Here is a 19,681-nt window from a genome sequence, read left to right on the forward strand (position 1 = left end):
AACAACTTCATATTTAAATGTCTATTCAAAATGCATTCTGATATTTTATAAAAGGTGTAAGAATTTTAAAACTTTGAAAATATTTATTCTCTACAATAGAAATAACTACAGTATAATAAAAAGTCATCCCTGAGATAGAACCTACGCAATAAACTTCTAGATAAATTTTTAAGGTTTTAAAAAGAATCTTACTAATACACATCTGGGGCTTTAAATGGAAAAACTGGTCCCTAATACCACTCACTATTAGATTTAATGAGTTTTAAAATATATAGCTTTACCAAAGGTGTCATTTTCATAAATGCTTTATTAAATCTAATTCATAAATGCTAAAAATATACAGAAGTATACATACATGATAAAGAATATAAGGCAAAATCCTTGTCTACATGTTAGCTTACTCATTAAAGGGTCAAGAAGAAATGTATTATTTACATTGAGATTATCTACTGGTGTGTGTAGAAAGTTTAAATTAGCTGCAAGAAATTTTATCTAGACATGCACCTGCCTAGTGCTATGATCTGGTATTTACTGGGCAGATTAATTACAAACATTTCTTCTGTTCCTTTAAATATGATCAGGCAGATGCAGAAGTTGGTGTTCATAGTGAGTTCATTTCTTCTGAATGCCTATAAGATATAAAAGGTGAATGTTATTAAATTATTAAGAATTAGTTTCCAAATTAATATGCATGTCATACATGATGTAAGAAATGGTTTAAACACCTATTTACCATGTAATTTCATACCTAGTTTAGGAAATAGTGATCTCTCAATTGCTTCTTTTAGTCTCCTAAGCAAGATTTACCTTCGCAAACAATCCTTAATATGACTACTCTGACCAGCACTCTTTATTTTGTTTGAATGTGGATTTTGACATATTTCTGAGTGTTCTAAAACTTCAATATGACCTACCCAAAACAGCAAAATCTACATGCCTTTTGTCTATAAGACTTAAGGGCCTTTCAGCAGGTGTTCCTTCCAACAGCTGCCCCCACCCCCTCAAGAAAGACAGTGTTTACTGACATTCCCACTCAGAGTGTGTCCCTCTGGGGCCTCCTAGTGGTGGCAGAAGTTCTTGTCTATTTGACCTTAGGAACCTTGTGTGAAAGGAAGATTTTAAAGACAGCCATTGGCAACTGATGGCATATGTTCCCTTAGGGCATGTGGACTGTTCACTCCTGAAATACTCCTTCCTTGATTGTATCAGCAGCTATGAAGAAGTTGCTGTTTTTGAGTCTACATATATTCTTGTCCTACAATAAGATAGGATGCCAATTAGACAATCAACTTTTGCCAACTCTTCTTCAAGTCTGGTCTTAAGCAGTTCTACTGTTCACTTAATATCCTTATACATTGTTGAAACACAGTTATCAGAACTAATGATAATACTACAGAGGAAAAGAAGGCTGATTTATTAAATAGTTACTATGGGGGAGCACTGATTATTTTGTACAATCTCATAAGTAATGTTATCAGTCCCGTTTTGTAATTAAGGTTTAAAAGAACCGAGTGTCTTGTTTAAGGCCACAAAGCTAAGTGATAGTGCTGGACATTTAACCCAAACCCTGTTCTCTATTACAATGTCAGGCCCTGTAAAGATGTTTCATCAACTGAAACATCATGTAGGAGAATTGTGGTGGAAAAGACTGTGAGGCCAAATTCAGGATCCAGCAAAAATAAATACTCTAATCAATGTGAGGTCGTGATAGGGAGTAGCAGTATGTTTTCTCTTGCTGCCATACTATTTTTACACAAATTAAAAGCAATTATTTTTTAAATTAAAAAAATTTTTAAATTTATTTTTAGAGAGAAGGGAGGGAGAAAGAAAGAGAAACATGGACATGGGTTGCCTCCTAAACACCCCAACTGGGCACCTGGCCCACAACCCAGTCATGTGTCCTGATAGGGATCTGAACTGGAACCCTCTTGGTTTGCAGACCAATGCTCAATCCACTGAGCTACACCAACCAGGTCATGAAAAGCAATTTAGATACAGTGATACAGTTTATGAGCAGTATTTTATTAGGACTTATTGTTCATACAGTTGTTTTTAAAACATATTTTGGATTGCTCCTTCCCTAATAATTTTCACTGGCCCACTTCTGCCTAATGGATGAAGTGTGACCTCAGGAGCCTGGTGATCGCAACTGTCAATGGTGGCTGGAGCCCACCGATTAATCATTTTGCTTTTCTGTTCACCTTTTTCTCTGCTTAGTATGTTTACACAGCCCATTAAAATTACGCACTTTTCAAATTCCAAATTCCTGGTAAAGGGCAGTTTCCATTACGAGTCTGGATGGCTCTCTGTCAGACAATCTAGTGGAATAACTAGAACTGATTTTAAAATTATGAACCCTTAAATAGCGACCTAATCACCACATCCTGAGGTGATCTATGTCTGTTGTGTATTCCTATATTCTTCATTTGGTACTGAGAGACGGATGTTTACACTTCTCAGTCTGCAGAGGAGGGAACTTCTGTTAATTCTTGCTCTCTACACCCCAGGGAAGAACGACGCATTTGACTGGTTAAAGACCAGAATACTGGTCCACACTTTACCACTAACACGACAGGTCACTACTCTTATGTAACCATCTTCCCCACTGTGCAGTTTCCCTTTCACTGTCTGCTCTCATGTCCAACGGGCCTTTGTGCTTCCTAATTTCGGGTTGTAAGGAGACCGGTCCATCCTATCTTCATCTGCCACAGAACATGTAAGGCAGGTGTGTGGTCTAACTGTCAGAGATGTGCATGGACATGGGGTTTATTTCAAAGATACAGCTTTCTCCTCAGCTTCAGGAGAGCACACAGGGTTCAAGGCTCAGATTCAGTGTGGGAGAGTGGAGCTCCCACATACCACTTCAGGCACATCCCACAATGGTGACCCCAAGCTTCTACCAGAGAGCCTGCCAGACTGGAGGTTATCAGTTCCCCCAATAATCAAGTGGATATTTTGATCCTCTTTGGACTCAATCCTTTTTTGAATTTTGTTGCCCCAAACCCTCAAAAGCAGGGTCCGTACTTGTATCACTATCATAGCTTGCCTTATATTATTATTTCATGGATATAATATAAATCTTGTGTCCTTAGCTTGATTACTAGGTTTCAAAAGGTTGGCATTGTGCAGTGCTGTGTTTATACTTCTGCTAACTGAGTGATTTATCCACATCATTTCTAGATAAAAAGCACCCCACTCTCTCCTACAATATCTCATTAACATTAACCAAAATCATGCCTTTTTCCCCCACACCCTTTTGCTGGTCTTGGTACGGTCTGTGGATTATGGGTTGCTCGCTCCTTTACTGACAATCTGTCTTATTATAATACTTTATAGAAGTTTCACTTTCTAAAGACTCTGGGAGTAAATTTGTATAAGGTGGTTCCCCTGACGGAAGGCAGGAGCTGATGTGCGGACAGAGAAGTTGGCTACTGTAGTATCAGCACAATAACAGAGAGGTTCCCAGGACAAAATCAGGGAGTTTAATACCTTCCCGTAGTCATGCCAGTTGGGCAGCTATGCCAAAATGCACAAGAGAGCAATGAGGGGAGGGGGAGAGAGGAATCTGAGGAAGCTTTGCAATGTAAGGGGAACTATAAGCAGGTTTTGAATGATGGGCAAAATTTCAACAATGCTGGGGTGAACAGTGTGTCAAGAAGAGGGGACAAGAACAATAGTAAAGAAATGAGAAATGCACTTTCTGAGGAATTTGTCTGGAGAATGGCAAGTAATCTGGAATGACTGAGGCACAAACTGGACAACCTGCAAAGGCAAATTGTGGTCAGATCAGGGGGAGTTCTGCATGTTAGTATAAATTTGGGTTTTTCTATGAATATGGTGGAGTGGTGCCTTCTAAAGCATAATTTGTCCAGCAGCAGGTCAGGCTGTAGAGGAAAGGGACCAAAGGGCAGAGAGGCAGGGTGCAGCGGGGATGAGGGTAATCTGGGTGAGAGGTAATGAAGAAATAGACTAGTGCAGTGGGCATGGAAAGAGAAGTAAACATTTTTGGAAGTGATATGACATGGCAGGAATTTGGATGCGAGGATTTAAAAAGACAAGAATTTTGAAGCTTTGAGCTTTAACATGAGATGAATGTAAACCCTAGAAAGGGGGAATAAAGAACAGCTGAGGGAGGATGATGGATCAGCATACTTGGGGACAATATATAGTGGCTGAGATGTGGGTTTACATCAGGAGGAGGATCACAAATAGATTTGGAAATAATATACATTAAGGTAACTAAAGTCAAGGGAATGGAGGAGATCATGAAGAAAGTACCCAAAGTGAGAAGAAAGCACTGTCAAAAGCACCCAGGGAACTACCTCAAAGGTAAGTCAAGTTTCATTTCACTGATAGTTCTCTCTGTTGCTTCCCACTAAAAGGGAAATTGACTGGTAGGTCAACCTTAATTCTTCCAAATTTTTTGGAAGTACCCTGTTGGAGTTTCACAGATCAGAAATTTTATAAAACATTTAATCCTATAATGAATATGTGTATGCATGTATATACATATTATATCCTTACTACTTAATAGGATCTAAAACATCTGACCAGCAGTAAAACCTGACATTCACATATTACTGCTGTATCGTGGGCACAAGTACAGCCTGGCACCAGCTACTCAGGTTACTGTCCTGGCTGTCTCCTAGGTGATTCTGGAACAAGGTACTCAACCTCTTTGTTTTTCCATTTCCTTACCTATGAAGACAGTAACTATTATCTACTTCACATGAGTAGTTGTGAAGGTTAACTGGGATATGTATGAAGTGCCAGGCGTACTGAAAGTGCTCAATAAATGTTAGCTATTATTATAAGCTATTATTTGTTGTGTATAACAGAATGAACATTCTAAAGAATGAAAGTGACATAATTTTCTATATAAGATGCTTTGCAAATCTAGTTTGTTATGAAGCTGATATTAATCACTTGAGATACCATTTCCAAAGAAATTTATTTTCAGGATAGAATAGACTTCTTTCATTTTACATTATTTCTAACAGATAGCAGGCAATATCTGGTTGGCCTCTAGGAAAATTAATACTAATGCCACTAAGAATGGGATAATGCTAATTCTTAATGTGAACCTTCAATTACAGGTATTGTAAATACTAATATCACATCATGAATCACACTGCTCCTAGGTAGCTATTATAATAAGCTATTTATAAATATATATTTTACTTGTCTTGCTGAATCCACAGGAACTGTTTTGAAGAGAAGGTACAACTAGTTAATATGTAATTATTTAATCAACTTAGCACATTTGTAAATTCATAGTCTTGTTGTATCCTGTTTAGTCAGATGTGCCCTATAGAAACTATAACCCACTTGTCAGTATCTACTAAGCTGTTTATTCTAAAGGTGCTTAATTAAGGGTCCTCCTTACACTCATACACATGCCCACTCTGATTTTCAAAGCTGGCCTATCAGACCAACAATGTCCTTTCCTACCCAGCCTCTCACTCGCACGGCCTTATCAGGCTGCCCTCCTATTGTTTGTAAGAACGGGTTAAGTATAATTTCGACTAATGCTTCAAAGTGCACTGTTTTCTCTGTAGACAGACACCACCGAATTTGATAATGTAAATAAAATGTTTCCACCAGAACAAAGCAGTGAAACTTAAGACTATACTTAATTAGAAAGGTGAGACAGTACCTCAATTTAAAATGGCTTTAAGGAATTCATAGCTGTCAAGATGATGTAACTCTATGTGAAAGAAAAAAGAATATTTTAGGAAACAGTTCAACATAAATTGTCACAGTACATGTCACAGGATAAATGCTGAATCAAAATGAAATTAAAATAAAGAACCCAAACATACAGTTTTATTTTATAGTATAAATAGCAGCTTTGAAGCTATAAATTCTTATTTCAACAGACTACTGATTTGCCTGATTCTGTGCCAGAATGTACATTTATAAATTTAGAATGAAAACTGCCAGGAAGCTTATTATAACGTAAGTGCAGGGGTTTATTATAATTTCTTGTCCTTTGTGCTAGAGTGTGGGCAGGAGTGTGTCCCTTCACTAGTGTATCCCAATGCTAGGACAGTGGCCTGGCTCATTAGCAGGTAGTCAATAAATATTAAGTGAATGAGTCATGTAAGGAGATAGCAATTTCTAAGTATTTGAAGATATTTAGGTAATTCCTTTAAAAATTCTTATAGCAGTCATTTGTTTTTCTTCATTCACTGACTATGGATTGTGGACCTTCTATCTGGGTTCTGGACTACGCTCCGGGGCTACAATATAGAGATGTAGAGACAGAACTTTTGTCTGCCAAGGAGGAGCCCAGAAAGTACCTTGCACCCAGACAATCACAGTACACAACACTACAACATGATACGTTTATAAACATTCAGGCCAATGTAGAAGCCTAGAAGATGAAGCAATTTAGCTTCACCAAGGCGAGCTGGGGAGAGTTTCACAGAGGACGGAAGAGCTGAGACTGACCTTAAAGGATGAGACAGAAGGCCACCAGACAGAGAGGAAAGCAATCCCTGTAGAGAGGGAAGCAGCAGAGAGGCCTGGAGTCCCAAAAGAGAGGGAGTCTAGCATATGCTGTGAACAGTACGAATGACAATGACTACTTTCCTCTATGTGAGGTCTGAGCTAAAGGAAAAATCACCTAACATTTACTTATTACACAAGTCCTGCTTTAAAGTATATAATTAGCTATATAACACTATAAATATTTATTTTATTATTATGTGTATGTGTTTAAAATATATAAACCACTTAGAGAATTTAACTAATTCATTTTTGAGGAGCTTTTCTGACTATTCTAAGAGTTAAAATGAAAAAGAAAAAGTTCACCTGTAAGGTGACAGAAAACCAATTTCTACTAAATGTGCCAGGATAATTTTTCTCCACCTCAAGAACAGTTAGTCTTCAGTCTGTTCATTACTGTCTTTTTATAGTATTTTTATTTAATAAAACCTATTAAGACTACCATACAAATCTCTTTACTTATGCTTTTATCTTTTAGCTGATCAATTTTTATATTGCTGACATCCCTTCTTCACCATTTGCTCATTTAAAAATTCATAGTATGTGAGATATGTCTCTGGAGAAAATGTCTATAAAATTTGTTACAGCTGGCAAATGTGTATGAGTCAGTGATAGCACATGACTAAATGCTTCACAGAAAATAAAATTTGTTTCTGTAGTAAGCAGAACTGTTTAAATGTTATTTATTTTTATGTTTCAAAGAAAATATATTGTGAAGTGCTGCATTGATTTAATACGCAACAATGTCTGTGTACACGCTGTAGAAAGAAAATTTATGAAACCTTTGCACAACTCCTTTAATTGAATTTTCCAAATCTCTCACCACACACAAATAATCAATATCTTCTGCAGAGAAAACCAGTCAGAATTATTACAGTCTTTCGTTTCAATTTTGTTGTCATCAGCACATACAGAGCACCTGGATATTTGTAATGTCTGATAGCAAGTTATTTATACCTTTTAAACACATAATTGCTATTAAATGAGTTCAAGTGTGTGGTTTAAATTTTTCTACTGATCACTTAAAAGATAAAAATTGCCGCATTTCTGGTAAAGTATAAAAAAATTTTAATAATGAAAAATATTCCTTAAAAGGCTTTGAAAAGAAGTAAAGCAGTTTGTTTTTTTTAAGTCCCAGAAAAATCTCAAGTAAGCAGTCAAAATGTATCCCCCAAACAGTGATGGATGATGTAAAAGAACATTAATGTTACTGAGCAGAAAGGTATGACCTGGTTCAGCATACACGACAGCTGAACCTTTGTAAGGAGCAGAGGGCTACAATTGTACATTACTGCGTATCTGTGTGACCAAAACTGTTATCTCCATTTTTTTTTATCTTTAGAGAAACTTAGAAATGTTAGAGCATAGGGGAATTTTTGTTGTTTTACCTAAAACTCTTAAGGTTTAAACTTCAAGCCTCAGTGCTTTTAAAACTGAAGTATTTGTTTGAAAAAAGATATGGTTTAATGTTAACATACAACAGAAAAAACTAACAGGGTAGTAGTCTTCCAGCAGTAAAATTATTTAGCTGATCTGATGAATACTTTTTCAAGACTGAGTGGGGGAAAGAACAACATATTTTTAAGTTGAAAAATACTTCAGTGGGTGGTTAGAATGAAAAGGCAGCATCAAACTATTTCATCGTCTCAGAACAGGAGGAGTTTAACATTTGTTCTGGGGTCCAAAAATTTGAAAACTTTAAAATCCTGTAACCAAGATGAATTTTGCAATGTAAGAAGAGAGTAAGTTAGCTGAAGAAAATAGAAACATTATAGTCTGTGCTTTCCTTTTTAAGGCCAGACACAGAAATTCTGAAATATGTTGAATTATAAAGAGCTAAAACAATCAACTTTTTTGAACAATGTAAAGTTCAGATGGTTAACATTTCATTTAAAATATGCATACTACAACCTACACAATTGTTCTCAAAAATGATAAAATATGTTTTGGACTGAAGCTAAGTGTCTAGATTTCATATCTTGGCAACTGCTCTATAATTTGCTTACATTCTTTTCAAAAATATTTTGTTTACTGGAAGTACTAGTCACAGTCAGACAATGGTGGCATTTTCTAATATCTCCAGAAAAAAAGAAAATACTAAGCACTACATAATGCAACCTATTGACTTAGGAATATTTGTATCAAGTTGTTTTAAGCTGAGGTTGATTATATAAAGTAAATAAATTTCATGCCTTACCATGTGATGATAATGTGACATTCCATTTCTATCAACCCATTGAATGGTCATATGTTTTAAGTGTTCAGCATAACAAATTAAAAATAATTATGAAAATTCACATTCAAATATAACAAAAAGAACCTTTCATTTCATTATTTTGCTAATAGTCATAAAGCCAATATTATTAAGGAAAGTAAAGTTAGGCTTACTTCCTAAGTAACTTAGAAAAGAAACAAACCTTCCTTTGTTTAAGAAATGTGTAGTTAGCAGAGGATATCCTCTTTTATTTGTACACTCTATCAAGGCATTCCTTAATTTGCAAGGTCCAGTTCTTCTGAAAACTATAAAAATCTTGGGGTACCTTTTAAATTTTGTTTGAATAAGTTATATAAAGCCTTAAGAATGTGTGTCAGATGTCTTTTTATTTAAACCTCTACAGTGTTATTTTTATAAGTACACTCCTCTGACAGTATTAAAGACTGCAAATGATGCTAAACAAGCCAGCACTGAAACTTCAAACAATATACAGCCAAGGGACCAATTTGAAGGGGCAGCTATAGCATAAGTGTTGGAATTCGCCTGGTATTGTCTACTTGGACATTCTTTGATGGTGAAGCAAATTATTTATTTTCATTTTATAATTACCTAATAAAAGAAATATAATACATATTATATAATTTTATATCACATAATTCCTACCTATATAATTTCTAGTATTAAGAAGATTCCCAGGACACTTTTACATTTAGAGAGCTCTGGGTACTAGCATACTAAAAGAAAAGAGTAAAGTAGAAATTCCTATAAAAAGGCCAGATCCCCAAATAAGAAACATATAAAGCAAACTAGTTTGAGATGTTGAGAAAAACTAACAAAGTCCTCTTAAAATGAATGTATGGTTAGGAGGGGACAAAAGTTACTAACTTAGCAAAAATTTACATAAATATGTGCATGTGCTGGTGTTCATCGTCTCTGACTGAAAAGTGAAACAAAATTAAAATGCCACCAAAATAAAGAAAATTACATATAATATTAGAGACCAGAGAAAGAGGGAAGAACACCCAGTAAAAATATATAGCTGAAACTCAAATTATAAATAAAATAAGCTTCAATCTATTCTTCAGGTCTATATTTTTCAATCTATACTTCAAGATAGTTAAAAAGCTAATGAAGGTTTGAATACCTCAAGAAATATAAAAAGATAATGTAGCTTTTGCCAAGAAACAGAAATAGAAGATGTTATATATATTGTAGGACATATAATATATATTGATATATAACATATATTATTATGTATTAACTCAGTTTTCATTTAAACCACAACAAATAATCAATGCTTATTAGGAATTTGAAAACATGATTTAGTGATACAATCCTCTTTAGCATGAAGAAATACTTAGTCCTTAAGGAAACCTGGTAATGGGCAAGTCAGTTTTAATGCCTAAAATATTAGAAAATAGATTTAAGGCTGATTATGCATAAACACACAAAGAATCAGTATATACTGGATAACTGAAAGATGAGAACTGTTTTAACACATGGAAATAACTTTAATGTTTTAATAAATGTTTAGGGAAGGAAACAATGCTTTTAGGAAATTTTTCCTCATTAATTTTTAGCAGTAACAATTCACTAACTTGTTCTACAATTTTACCTACCTCATTTCTCAAAACTGTTGGGAAAAGCTAACTATGAAAAGCCTAATTCTAATTAGCTCTAGGGAATTACGGATTTAAAAGAAAACCACACAATTGGCATAGAATATATAGACTCAAGATTTCCAACTGGGAAATAATAAACATTCCAACTTCCCATTATCATCCTCTAAAACTTGTCATGTTTGGAGAGATTGAAACCAATGTAACCCATGTATCAAGTTATATAGCATAGGAAAGAACTCTCAAGCCGTCTTAAATTCTTGGGGTCACAACGGAAGTTGGCTGCTTTGCTGAATGGCTCAGGCAGCCTGCCCAGCTGCCTTCCCATGTGAGTTCTGGGAAAGAAGGCCCATAGCTGCTGGCCTGCCATGACTTAGTTGGCTTTTGGAGCTGACCTGCAGGGAATCCCAGCACTTTCCGCTGCAAATTCACTGCCAGCTGTTAAAGATCCTAAATACAGTCTACTGTGATAGATTGGTTGAACCAGTTTCAGTTATGTCTCATCAGAATCTGAAAGCTGGGATGCCTGGGTGATTTGATTTGCTTTAGGAAGAAGCAACATGATATAATGAAAAGATCATACTTTTTGAGGTCAGAGTGGTCTTTAGTTGGAATTCCTTCTCTGGCCCTAAAATAGCAGAATCTTTGGGCAAGTTTACTTAACATTTTCTGTGTCCTTGTTCCTTATCTATAATGGCAACAACAATAACAACTCTCTTACAGAGTTGCTGTAAAGATCTGCTGACTCTAGTAATAATCATAGTAATTATTGGTCCCTAATAAATGGTAGTCATTGGTACACAAAATGATAGACTAAACCATGGCTACCCAATTCAAGGCCTACCTCTGTAGAGATTGCTAAATGGCACTCACATGCATGTATTATGGGAACTTAAATCCTGCTAATTTACTTACCCACACTGTGAAATGCTCTCAGTGGGATGACAATTAACAGTAGATCTAACATCATTAATGATACTGAAGTTTTCAAAGCATTGGTTACAAAGTAACTTTGTGTGTGTCTCTTTCCAATTTACCATTAAAAGCTGCTATTTATTAATGGATTGTTGCCCCATTTGTCTAAATCTCAAAAGGAACTTTTAATGAAACTACAAAAATGAAATCTTAAACAGAAACTTATATTTCAAAACATATTTTACAAGTTTAGTCATCAGGGAAGTTGAGCTCATCAGATATGGTCTTCTGCTAACTGCAATTTCAGTTGAGATTCCTGGTCTTTTAAGAGTACACAAAAAGACCCATAATGATTGGTTTCAAGTCGTAAAATGAGATGAAAGGATCTTTTCATACAATAAGTTAAAACAACTTTTTACCTTTGTTAGAAAGTTCTGAGCTCTTCTTCTCAAACAGTTTTTGTTTTGTTACTTTTGTCACTAGAAGAAAAACAACCCATGTTAAGAGTTAACACGTGGAATGTGAACAATTTCTCGTCTTGAAAGAAACTATCAAAATATAATTCATGGTAATATATATGTGTATGTATAGATATCAAGTACAAAATGCAATACATTATATCTTACTTAAAGAAATGAGCACTATAGAAAAAAAAGCCCAACCGCAGTTTTGAAGGTACCTTCTCCCCCTTTACATTCAAGAGGAATCCCTGAAATAATGACCTGGTAAACGATATGTGGCTGCTACTCTTTCTATCATGTGTCCAGTAGTGATGCATATAAAGAGGTCTATCAAATTTAAATCTGGGAAGAATTAACAGGCTTATCTCTAAAGCTGAAAATATTAAAATACATATCTAACTTTGCCAACAGGGAATGGACAGACACCACTGTAAACTTGTAAGGTCTTCTTACTCAGTTCTTTTGTTTTCTGCATTTCTCTTTTTAAGAAACATGATCCACAGGAGATACCAATGAGATTTTCAAGCTTTCTATTGCCCTCCAAAGCCTAAAAGAAAGTAACTTTAAATTAGTTAAATTCTCTTCAAATATTACTGATAAATCTAGTGAAAATACTGTTTCCTTAATCTGAAAAATTAAAACTTCATGGTAGGGAATTTAACATTTCCTGGTACATCAACTAGTGCAAGACTTAAATGCCTGTATAAAAAAACAATTTATTAATTAGAAAGACTAAACATAATCTACAAATTAACTTTTAAATGTGAAAAGCCAGGTATTACTAAAATATTATGGTTTATTAATGACCATATAAAAAAAGAAATTCCCATGAAAAGTAAATTAAACACATGCCCTGCAAAGTACTGAATTGGATTCTCCAAACTGGGGCTTCTTTCCTATTCTTTTTCAAATGGGATAGTAGAAATATAAAATAGGCCAAAAAAAAAAAGCAAACCTGTATACTACTTAAACCTCGCATTATTTTCACAATTTCTTCTGCTGATTTCTCAACTTTAGCTAGCAACACCATTAATCTACGAATAAAGAAAAAATAATATTTAGCAAGATCAAACATTTTAATACAATTTTCAGAACTTTATTTCTTTTAATAGAATTTTACATTTTCTTTTCCTTTTCTTTACATTTTTCAAAGTGGTTAGAGATATAAATGCTCCTCCTCCTCCACTCCTTTATTCCTTTACAAACACAATACACGTTATCAACCATCCTGTCTTTTTAGAGTTTTGCTATTTCTCATTCCCACTGAGCAGCAGCAGATTGTAGAACTAAGAAATGTCCAAGCCTGTAGAGAATTTTGACTTTATTTGAGCCAAACCGGCATGTTGGGAAACATGATGAAGCATGATCTCAAATGCCCTGGGAAATGCGTTTTGCTATTTCTTTTACATGTTTGGAATTCAGGGGGGAATGTAAAAAAGATTACCCGAAGGTGACAGAAAGCAAAGTACAGGATAGTTAATGAGATTATGTGCTCCCTTTCGTGTGACTATTTCTTCAAGAGGTCTGTAAAACAGGATTACTTCTGATAGTTCAAAGGTGTGTTAACCTAGATGCACAATAATAGACAGGGCTGCTTAAAAACCTTTCGCTAAAGAAGATATAGTCTGTGTTCACTGCAGCGTTATTTACAATCTCCAAGATATAGAAGCAGCCCAAGCGCCCATCAGTAGATAAGTGGATAAAACAACTATGGGACATGTACACAATGGAATACTACTTGGTCATAAAAAGAAAGAAAACTTTACCCTTCGCAACAGCATGGATGGACTTGGAGAATGTTATACTAAGTGAAATAAGTCAGTCAGAGAAAGACACATACCATATGATTTCACTCATATGTGGAATCTAATGAACAAACTGAACTAACAAGGAAAATCGGGACAGACTCATAGATGGAGAACAGATGACAGCTAGTGGAGCGGGGGAGATTAGGGGGTGGAGGGATTGAGCAAAAAGGAAACAGGACTCAGGGACATGGACAACAGTGTGGTGATTGAGGGTGGGATGAGGTATAAGGGGGCTAAATGGTAATGGGAAAAATACAATAACAAATATAATTTTTTTTTAGAGAAGGAATCCTAGAGGCCCAGAGGCCCATTACCTTGTTACTACATTCCTTTTCCTGGGAGGACTGGAATGACATGGTGACCATGTCACATGGTCTTTAATATCATCCTTACTTTCCTTTACTAATTTACTTATATTGAAAACCAACAATCTCTTATGTCTGCCCACACAATACATTTCTCAAGGTTATCGTGTTACAAAATTTCAGTTATTGTTGCTCCTTCTTTCAGTGGTGAGTGAAAGTATCAGTGGGTACCATTCGTGTTTTATAGAACACTACTCCTTTTTTAAACAGATTTACCTCTGGCTGGACTAACCTGTCATCTTACAATGGCCCTTGAGAACTGTGCAGATGCTGGAGAGCACTGCATCCAGATACCCAGTGACTGCTGCCAGTTTTGCACTAGGGCCAAAGGCCACTCTAGTATAACTTAGGAAATCTGAAATCATGATCCTCCTTGCATAAACCCTTCACTGTCAGTAAAAACCCAGCATCTAGTATTTTAAAAGTGTCTGGGTTAGTTTTCTAAGATACTTTTACAAAGAAACTAGAATCCCATTGGTCTGGCACACAAAAAAGTTGTTTAAGATTTGACTTTTTTTTTTGCCAGATTCCCTTATCTCAGGGCACATACTTATGATATGTTAAGTATGAGTATCTTTTTTCTTGAGAAAGCCACATGCTAAAAGTTTTGGATTTTAGGTGCATTTTCCAATTTGCTTAGAAAACACTCACTCTGAAATTCAGAGTTCTCTCATTTTCCTCAAAAAGAAAGTCTTATTACTCTGAAGAACAACTGAAATTAGATACTTCAGACAAGTAAAATTCATGGGAGGGATGTATCCATTTATTATGCTTTTCATTTCTTTCACAGTAATTCAGTCTCAAGAAAGTCATATGTAATGTAATTTTCAAAACTATCATTCAGCTCCTGTTTGGGGTTTTTTCCTATCTTGACTGCTTTCCATTATTTTCCATTCTTAACTTCAATTTAACATCATTTTCTTTTTCTCTATAAAGTTCCTCAGATGTATTCTGAGTAGAGAATTAAAACAAACAAACAAAAAACTGTCACTGAATTGTTGGTTCTAATTCAAAACCGTGATGCAGGTGGTTAGCCAGCACTAATTCAGTTGCCTCTGTGCCACCCTAGATACATAAGAGGGGAGCCAAGGAAGAAGCCCAGGGATGCCGTCAGGATTCCCTGGCAGGTGACCCATGATGATTATCATACTGACTGTGCAGGCACTGTGGATGTAGTGGGAGGGGAGACGGAACCTCTAAAAGCATGATGGCCTTTAAAGATCCTGATTTCTTGTTTTCTGTAACTTCCAATTGTTTGACATCTGTGTTCCTCACCAAATTTTAAGTTCCATGAAGGCAACGACAGTGCCAATCTTTCTTACTGTTATAACTCAAGTTAGCTAGCATGGTGTCCGCAGTATGGTAAGCACTCAACAAATATTTGATGAATGAGTAAATATAATAAAAAACCGTTATCTAATGATCATCCATCCCTAGATCCAAGTGCAATATGCTTATCTTTCAGTTTTCCTTTCACTTCCAATCATAGACTTTATGGTTCAATTCAATTAAATCATTGAGAAAGTTGGGTGGCAGATACAAGGAGATGCCTGTTAAAGAGTACAAGCCTTTATTTATATTGTAAGATAAGTCCTGGAGATCTGATGTTCAACATAGTGGCTATAGTTAAAAAACACTTTATCGTATACTTGAAGTTTGCTAAGAGAGTAGATCGTATGCATTCTTACCACCAGAGAAAAAGGAAACTATGTGAGTGGTAAATATGTTAATTAACTTGATTGTGGTAATTATTTCACAATGTACACATATATTCAATAACATACGTTTTAAATATATACAACTTTATTTGTTTATTATATTTCAATAAAGCTGGGAACACTGAAGAAAAAGACAAGAAAGTTAAATATCTCAGCCCCTTAATCCCCTGCCACACACATCTTTCCAATGTGCAATCCTGTATTTCCTACCTGTTTGGTTTTTTCACTCTGGTCTAAGCTGTGAATGCTATAGAAAGCTTACAGCAGTATTGATGGTTAATATTATAAATACATGATTTGCTGGGCCCCTGATGCTGCTTAGCTTCCCTTTTATTCAATTTAGTAAATATTTTATTTTTCTACAAACCATTGCTCAAAATAATGGTCTAAGCTAACCTCCACTTCCTCCGTACTGAAATTAAGCCCTTTTATTCAGATCTCTGCCTTATGATTCTACTAACACTATATTCTCAAGGGCCACAAATGCACTCTTAATTAATTCCATTGCTAAAAAATTAGCTGAAAGTCACTACCTGTAAGAGATTGTATTTTTTACAGAAAAGGGTAAAGAGGTCAATGAACCTTTATTTATCTAACTTTATCTAAATTGATTATTTTGGATGATGACAGTGGGATTGTAATACAATATATTGCTAACTTATTTTTTGGAACTCATTTCTAAGTTCAAGGCACTATACTTGTTACTTTACAAGCTATATCTTATTTTATCTTAAAAAAAACTAGTATTATCTCTATTTTACAAATATGAAAACCGAAGCACAAAGAAATTACTTATTCAGGGTTACATAAAAAGGGCACAGTCAGGATTGAACCCAGGTTTTCTGACCTATATTTGTAACCATACACAATACTTCCTGAAGTGTAAGTCATTTACCACTATGATCAGAATTCCTTGGTGAGACTGTTAAAAATGCAAAGTACTAGGCTGTAATCAAGACCTATTGATGAAGAATATCTCTAGATGGGGCCTAGAAAAATGCATTTCCAGGTGATTCTTATGCATATCAGCTAATCATATAAGTTAATTAAAAACATTTTCTCCTAAGACTGGTTAAATTAAAAGTAACTGGACAGTATAAAAAATTTGACACCCCTTGTCAAAAATTCTTTTTCTGTGTTTAGGTCTATTTATTCCATTATATTCTCAAAAGCTTTCTCGGGGAGGTTTTCTTTAGCTGTTCTTTTATTTATTTATTTACTAAGATTTTATTTATTTATTTTTAGAGAGGGGAGGGAGAAAGAGAGAAACGTCAATGTGCAGTTGCTGGGGGCCGTGGCCTGCAACCCAGGCATGTGCCCTGACTGGGAATCGAACCTGTGATGCTTTGGTTTGCAGCCTTAGCTCAATCCACTGAGCTACACCAGCCAGGTGTTCTTTTATTTTTAATAAGAAAGTTTTTCTTTTTGTGGCAAACTATATATATAATTTGTCTTTTTAATCATTTTAAAATGCAGAGTTTCATGGTATTATTTACACACGATATGCAACTATCATCACTATTTCCAAAACTTCTGTTACCACAAATAGAAACTCTGTTTCATGAAGCAATAACTCTCAGCCCTTGGTAATCTCTAATCTACTTTCTGTCTCTTTGAATTTGTCTGTTCTAGATATTGCATGTAATTGGAATTGTATAATATTTATCCTCTGGTGTCTGGCTTATTTCACTTACCATATGTTTTCAAGGTTCATGTTGTAGTACATGTCAGAACTTCATTCCTTTTTATGACAGGATAATATCTATATAAGGTGTGAAGTAGGGTTCAACTATTATTTTTTTAATATTGTCCTTTCAATTGAGGTATAATTGACATATCAAATATTGTACACTGAATATACACCTGGAACATTATATTAATTCCAGATATATAACATAATGATTCAATATTTATATGTACTACAAAATGACCGCCATAGTCAGTCTAGTTAATACCTGTCACCATACATAGTTACAAAATTTTTCTTACGATGAGAACTTTTAAGATTTACTCTCTCAGCAACTATATATGCAATAGAGTATTATTAATTACAGTAACCATGTTGTACATTACATCCCCATGACTTATTTATTTTATACCTGGAAATTTATACCTTTGACTGACCTGTTTACCCATTTCCCCCACCCAGTACTCCCCATCTCCAGCAACCATCAATCTGTTCTCTGTATCTATGAGCTTGGGTTTTTTTTGTTGTTGTTGTTTTTGATTCCCCATATAACTGACATTTGTTTTTCTTTGTCTGACTTATTTCACTTAGCATAATGCTATCAACGTCTATCCATACTGTGGCAAATGATAAGATTTCATTCTTTTTATAACTGAATAATATTCCATTGTGTGTGTATACACACACACATTGCATTTTGTATTCATTCACCCATTAATAGACACTTAAGTTGTTTCTGTATCTTGTCTATTGTACCTAATGCTGTAATGAACATGGGGGGATGCATATATCTTTTGAAGTTAGCGTTTTTGTTTTCTTTCAGCTTTATTCTTTGGCATGTAGAAATCCTGTTGTCTCAGCAACATTTGTTGAAGAGACTATTCTTTCCCCATTAAAGGGACTTGGCGTCTTTGTCAAAATCACTTTGGCTGTAGATGTATAGGTTTTGGACTCTCAATTCTACTCTATTGATCCATATGCCTATCCTTATGTCAGAACCATACTGTTTTAATTATTGTAAGTTTGTAGTAAATTTTGAAATCAGGAAGTGTAAATCCTCCGACTTTCTTGTTCTTTTTCAATTTTTTTTTTTTAATTGAAATATACCTCCAGATTACTGAATAGGTAGGAACAACCACTGAGTGGTCTTAAGGTGTTCTTCCACAACTCCTAACAGAATGTAAATAAGGTTTACAGAAAACAAAGTTTCTAAAAAAAAACAAAAACAAAGAAATATATTTAACATATTGTATAAATTTAAGGTATATGACATGTTAACTTAATAAATTTAAATATTGTAATATAAGTGCCATTGTAGTGATAATTAGCTCCTCTATCATGTTACACAATTACCATTTCTTTTTTTTAAATATATTTTATTGATTATGCTATTACAGTTGTCCCATTTCCCCCCTTCACTCCCCTCCACCCTGTACACCCTCTCCCACCCACATTCCCCCGTTTAGTTCATGTCCATGTGTCATACTTATAAGTTTGTTAGCTTCTACATTTCCCATACTATTCTTGCCCTCCTCCTATCTATTTTCAACCTACATTTTCTATGCTACTTATTCTCTGTACCTTTTCCCCCTCTCTCCTCCTCCCACCCCCCCGTTGCTAACCCTCCATGTGACCTCCATTTCTGTGGTTCTGTTCCTGTTCTAGTTGTTTGCTTAGTTTCTTTTGGTTTTGCTTTAGGTGTGGTTGTTAATATTTGTGAGTTTGCTGTCCTTTTACTATACATGTTTTTTCTGTATCTTCTTTTCTTAGATAAGTCCCTTCAGCATTTCATAAAATCAGGGCTTGGTGATAATGAACTCCTTTAACTTGACCTTATCTGAGAAGCACTTTATCTGCCCTTCCATTCTATATGAGAGCTTTGCTGGATAGAGCAATTTGGGATGTAGGTCCTTGTCTTTCATGACTTGGAATATTTCCTTCCAGCCCCTTCTTGCCTGTAAGGTCTCTTTGGAGAAATCAGCTGACAGTCTCATGGGAACTCCTTTGTAGGTGACTGTCCCCTTATCTCTTGCTGCTTCTAGGATTCTCTCCTTTGTTTTTACCTTGGCTAATGTAATTATGATGTGCCTTGGTGTGTTTCTTCTTGGGTCCAACTTCTTTGGGGCTCTCTGAGCTTCCTGGATTTCTTGGGAGACTATTTCCTTTGCCAGATTGGGTAAGTTCTCCTTTATTATTTGTTCAAATACATGCTCGATCTGTTGCTTTTCCTCTTCCCCTTCTGGTACCCCTATAATTTGGATGTTGGAATGTTTAAAGATGTCCTGGATGCTCTTAAGCTTCTCCTCGTTTTTTTGAATTCTTATTTCTTCATGCTTTCCTGCTTGGTTGATTCTATCTTCCTTCTGGTCCACTGTATTGTTTT

The 19,681-nt window shown here is 35.2% G+C and overlaps 1 protein-coding gene across 2 annotated transcripts in view; it reads right to left on the bottom strand.

Annotated features, from left to right (window-relative positions):
* Positions 1-289: 289 nt before the first annotated feature.
* LOC114496960 (integrin subunit beta 3 binding protein) overlaps positions 290-19,681 on the bottom strand; it is a 57,667-nt gene continuing 38,275 nt past the window's right edge. For both annotated transcript variants that reach the window (XM_036026219.1, XM_036026218.1), the window contains 5 exons: positions 12,676-12,754; positions 12,174-12,267; positions 11,679-11,738; positions 5,657-5,707; positions 290-629 (listed from right to left, as the gene is read on the bottom strand). In XM_036026219.1, the coding sequence (XP_035882112.1) occupies positions 5,658-5,707; positions 11,679-11,738; positions 12,174-12,267; positions 12,676-12,754 (283 nt within the window). In that variant the 3' untranslated portion in view covers positions 290-629; position 5,657. The remainder of the gene's footprint in view (positions 630-5,656; positions 5,708-11,678; positions 11,739-12,173; positions 12,268-12,675; positions 12,755-19,681) is intronic.

This window comes from Phyllostomus discolor, chromosome 5, assembly GCF_004126475.2.
Source record: "Phyllostomus discolor isolate MPI-MPIP mPhyDis1 chromosome 5, mPhyDis1.pri.v3, whole genome shotgun sequence".
NCBI classification, from domain to species: Eukaryota; Metazoa; Chordata; class Mammalia; order Chiroptera; family Phyllostomidae; genus Phyllostomus; species Phyllostomus discolor.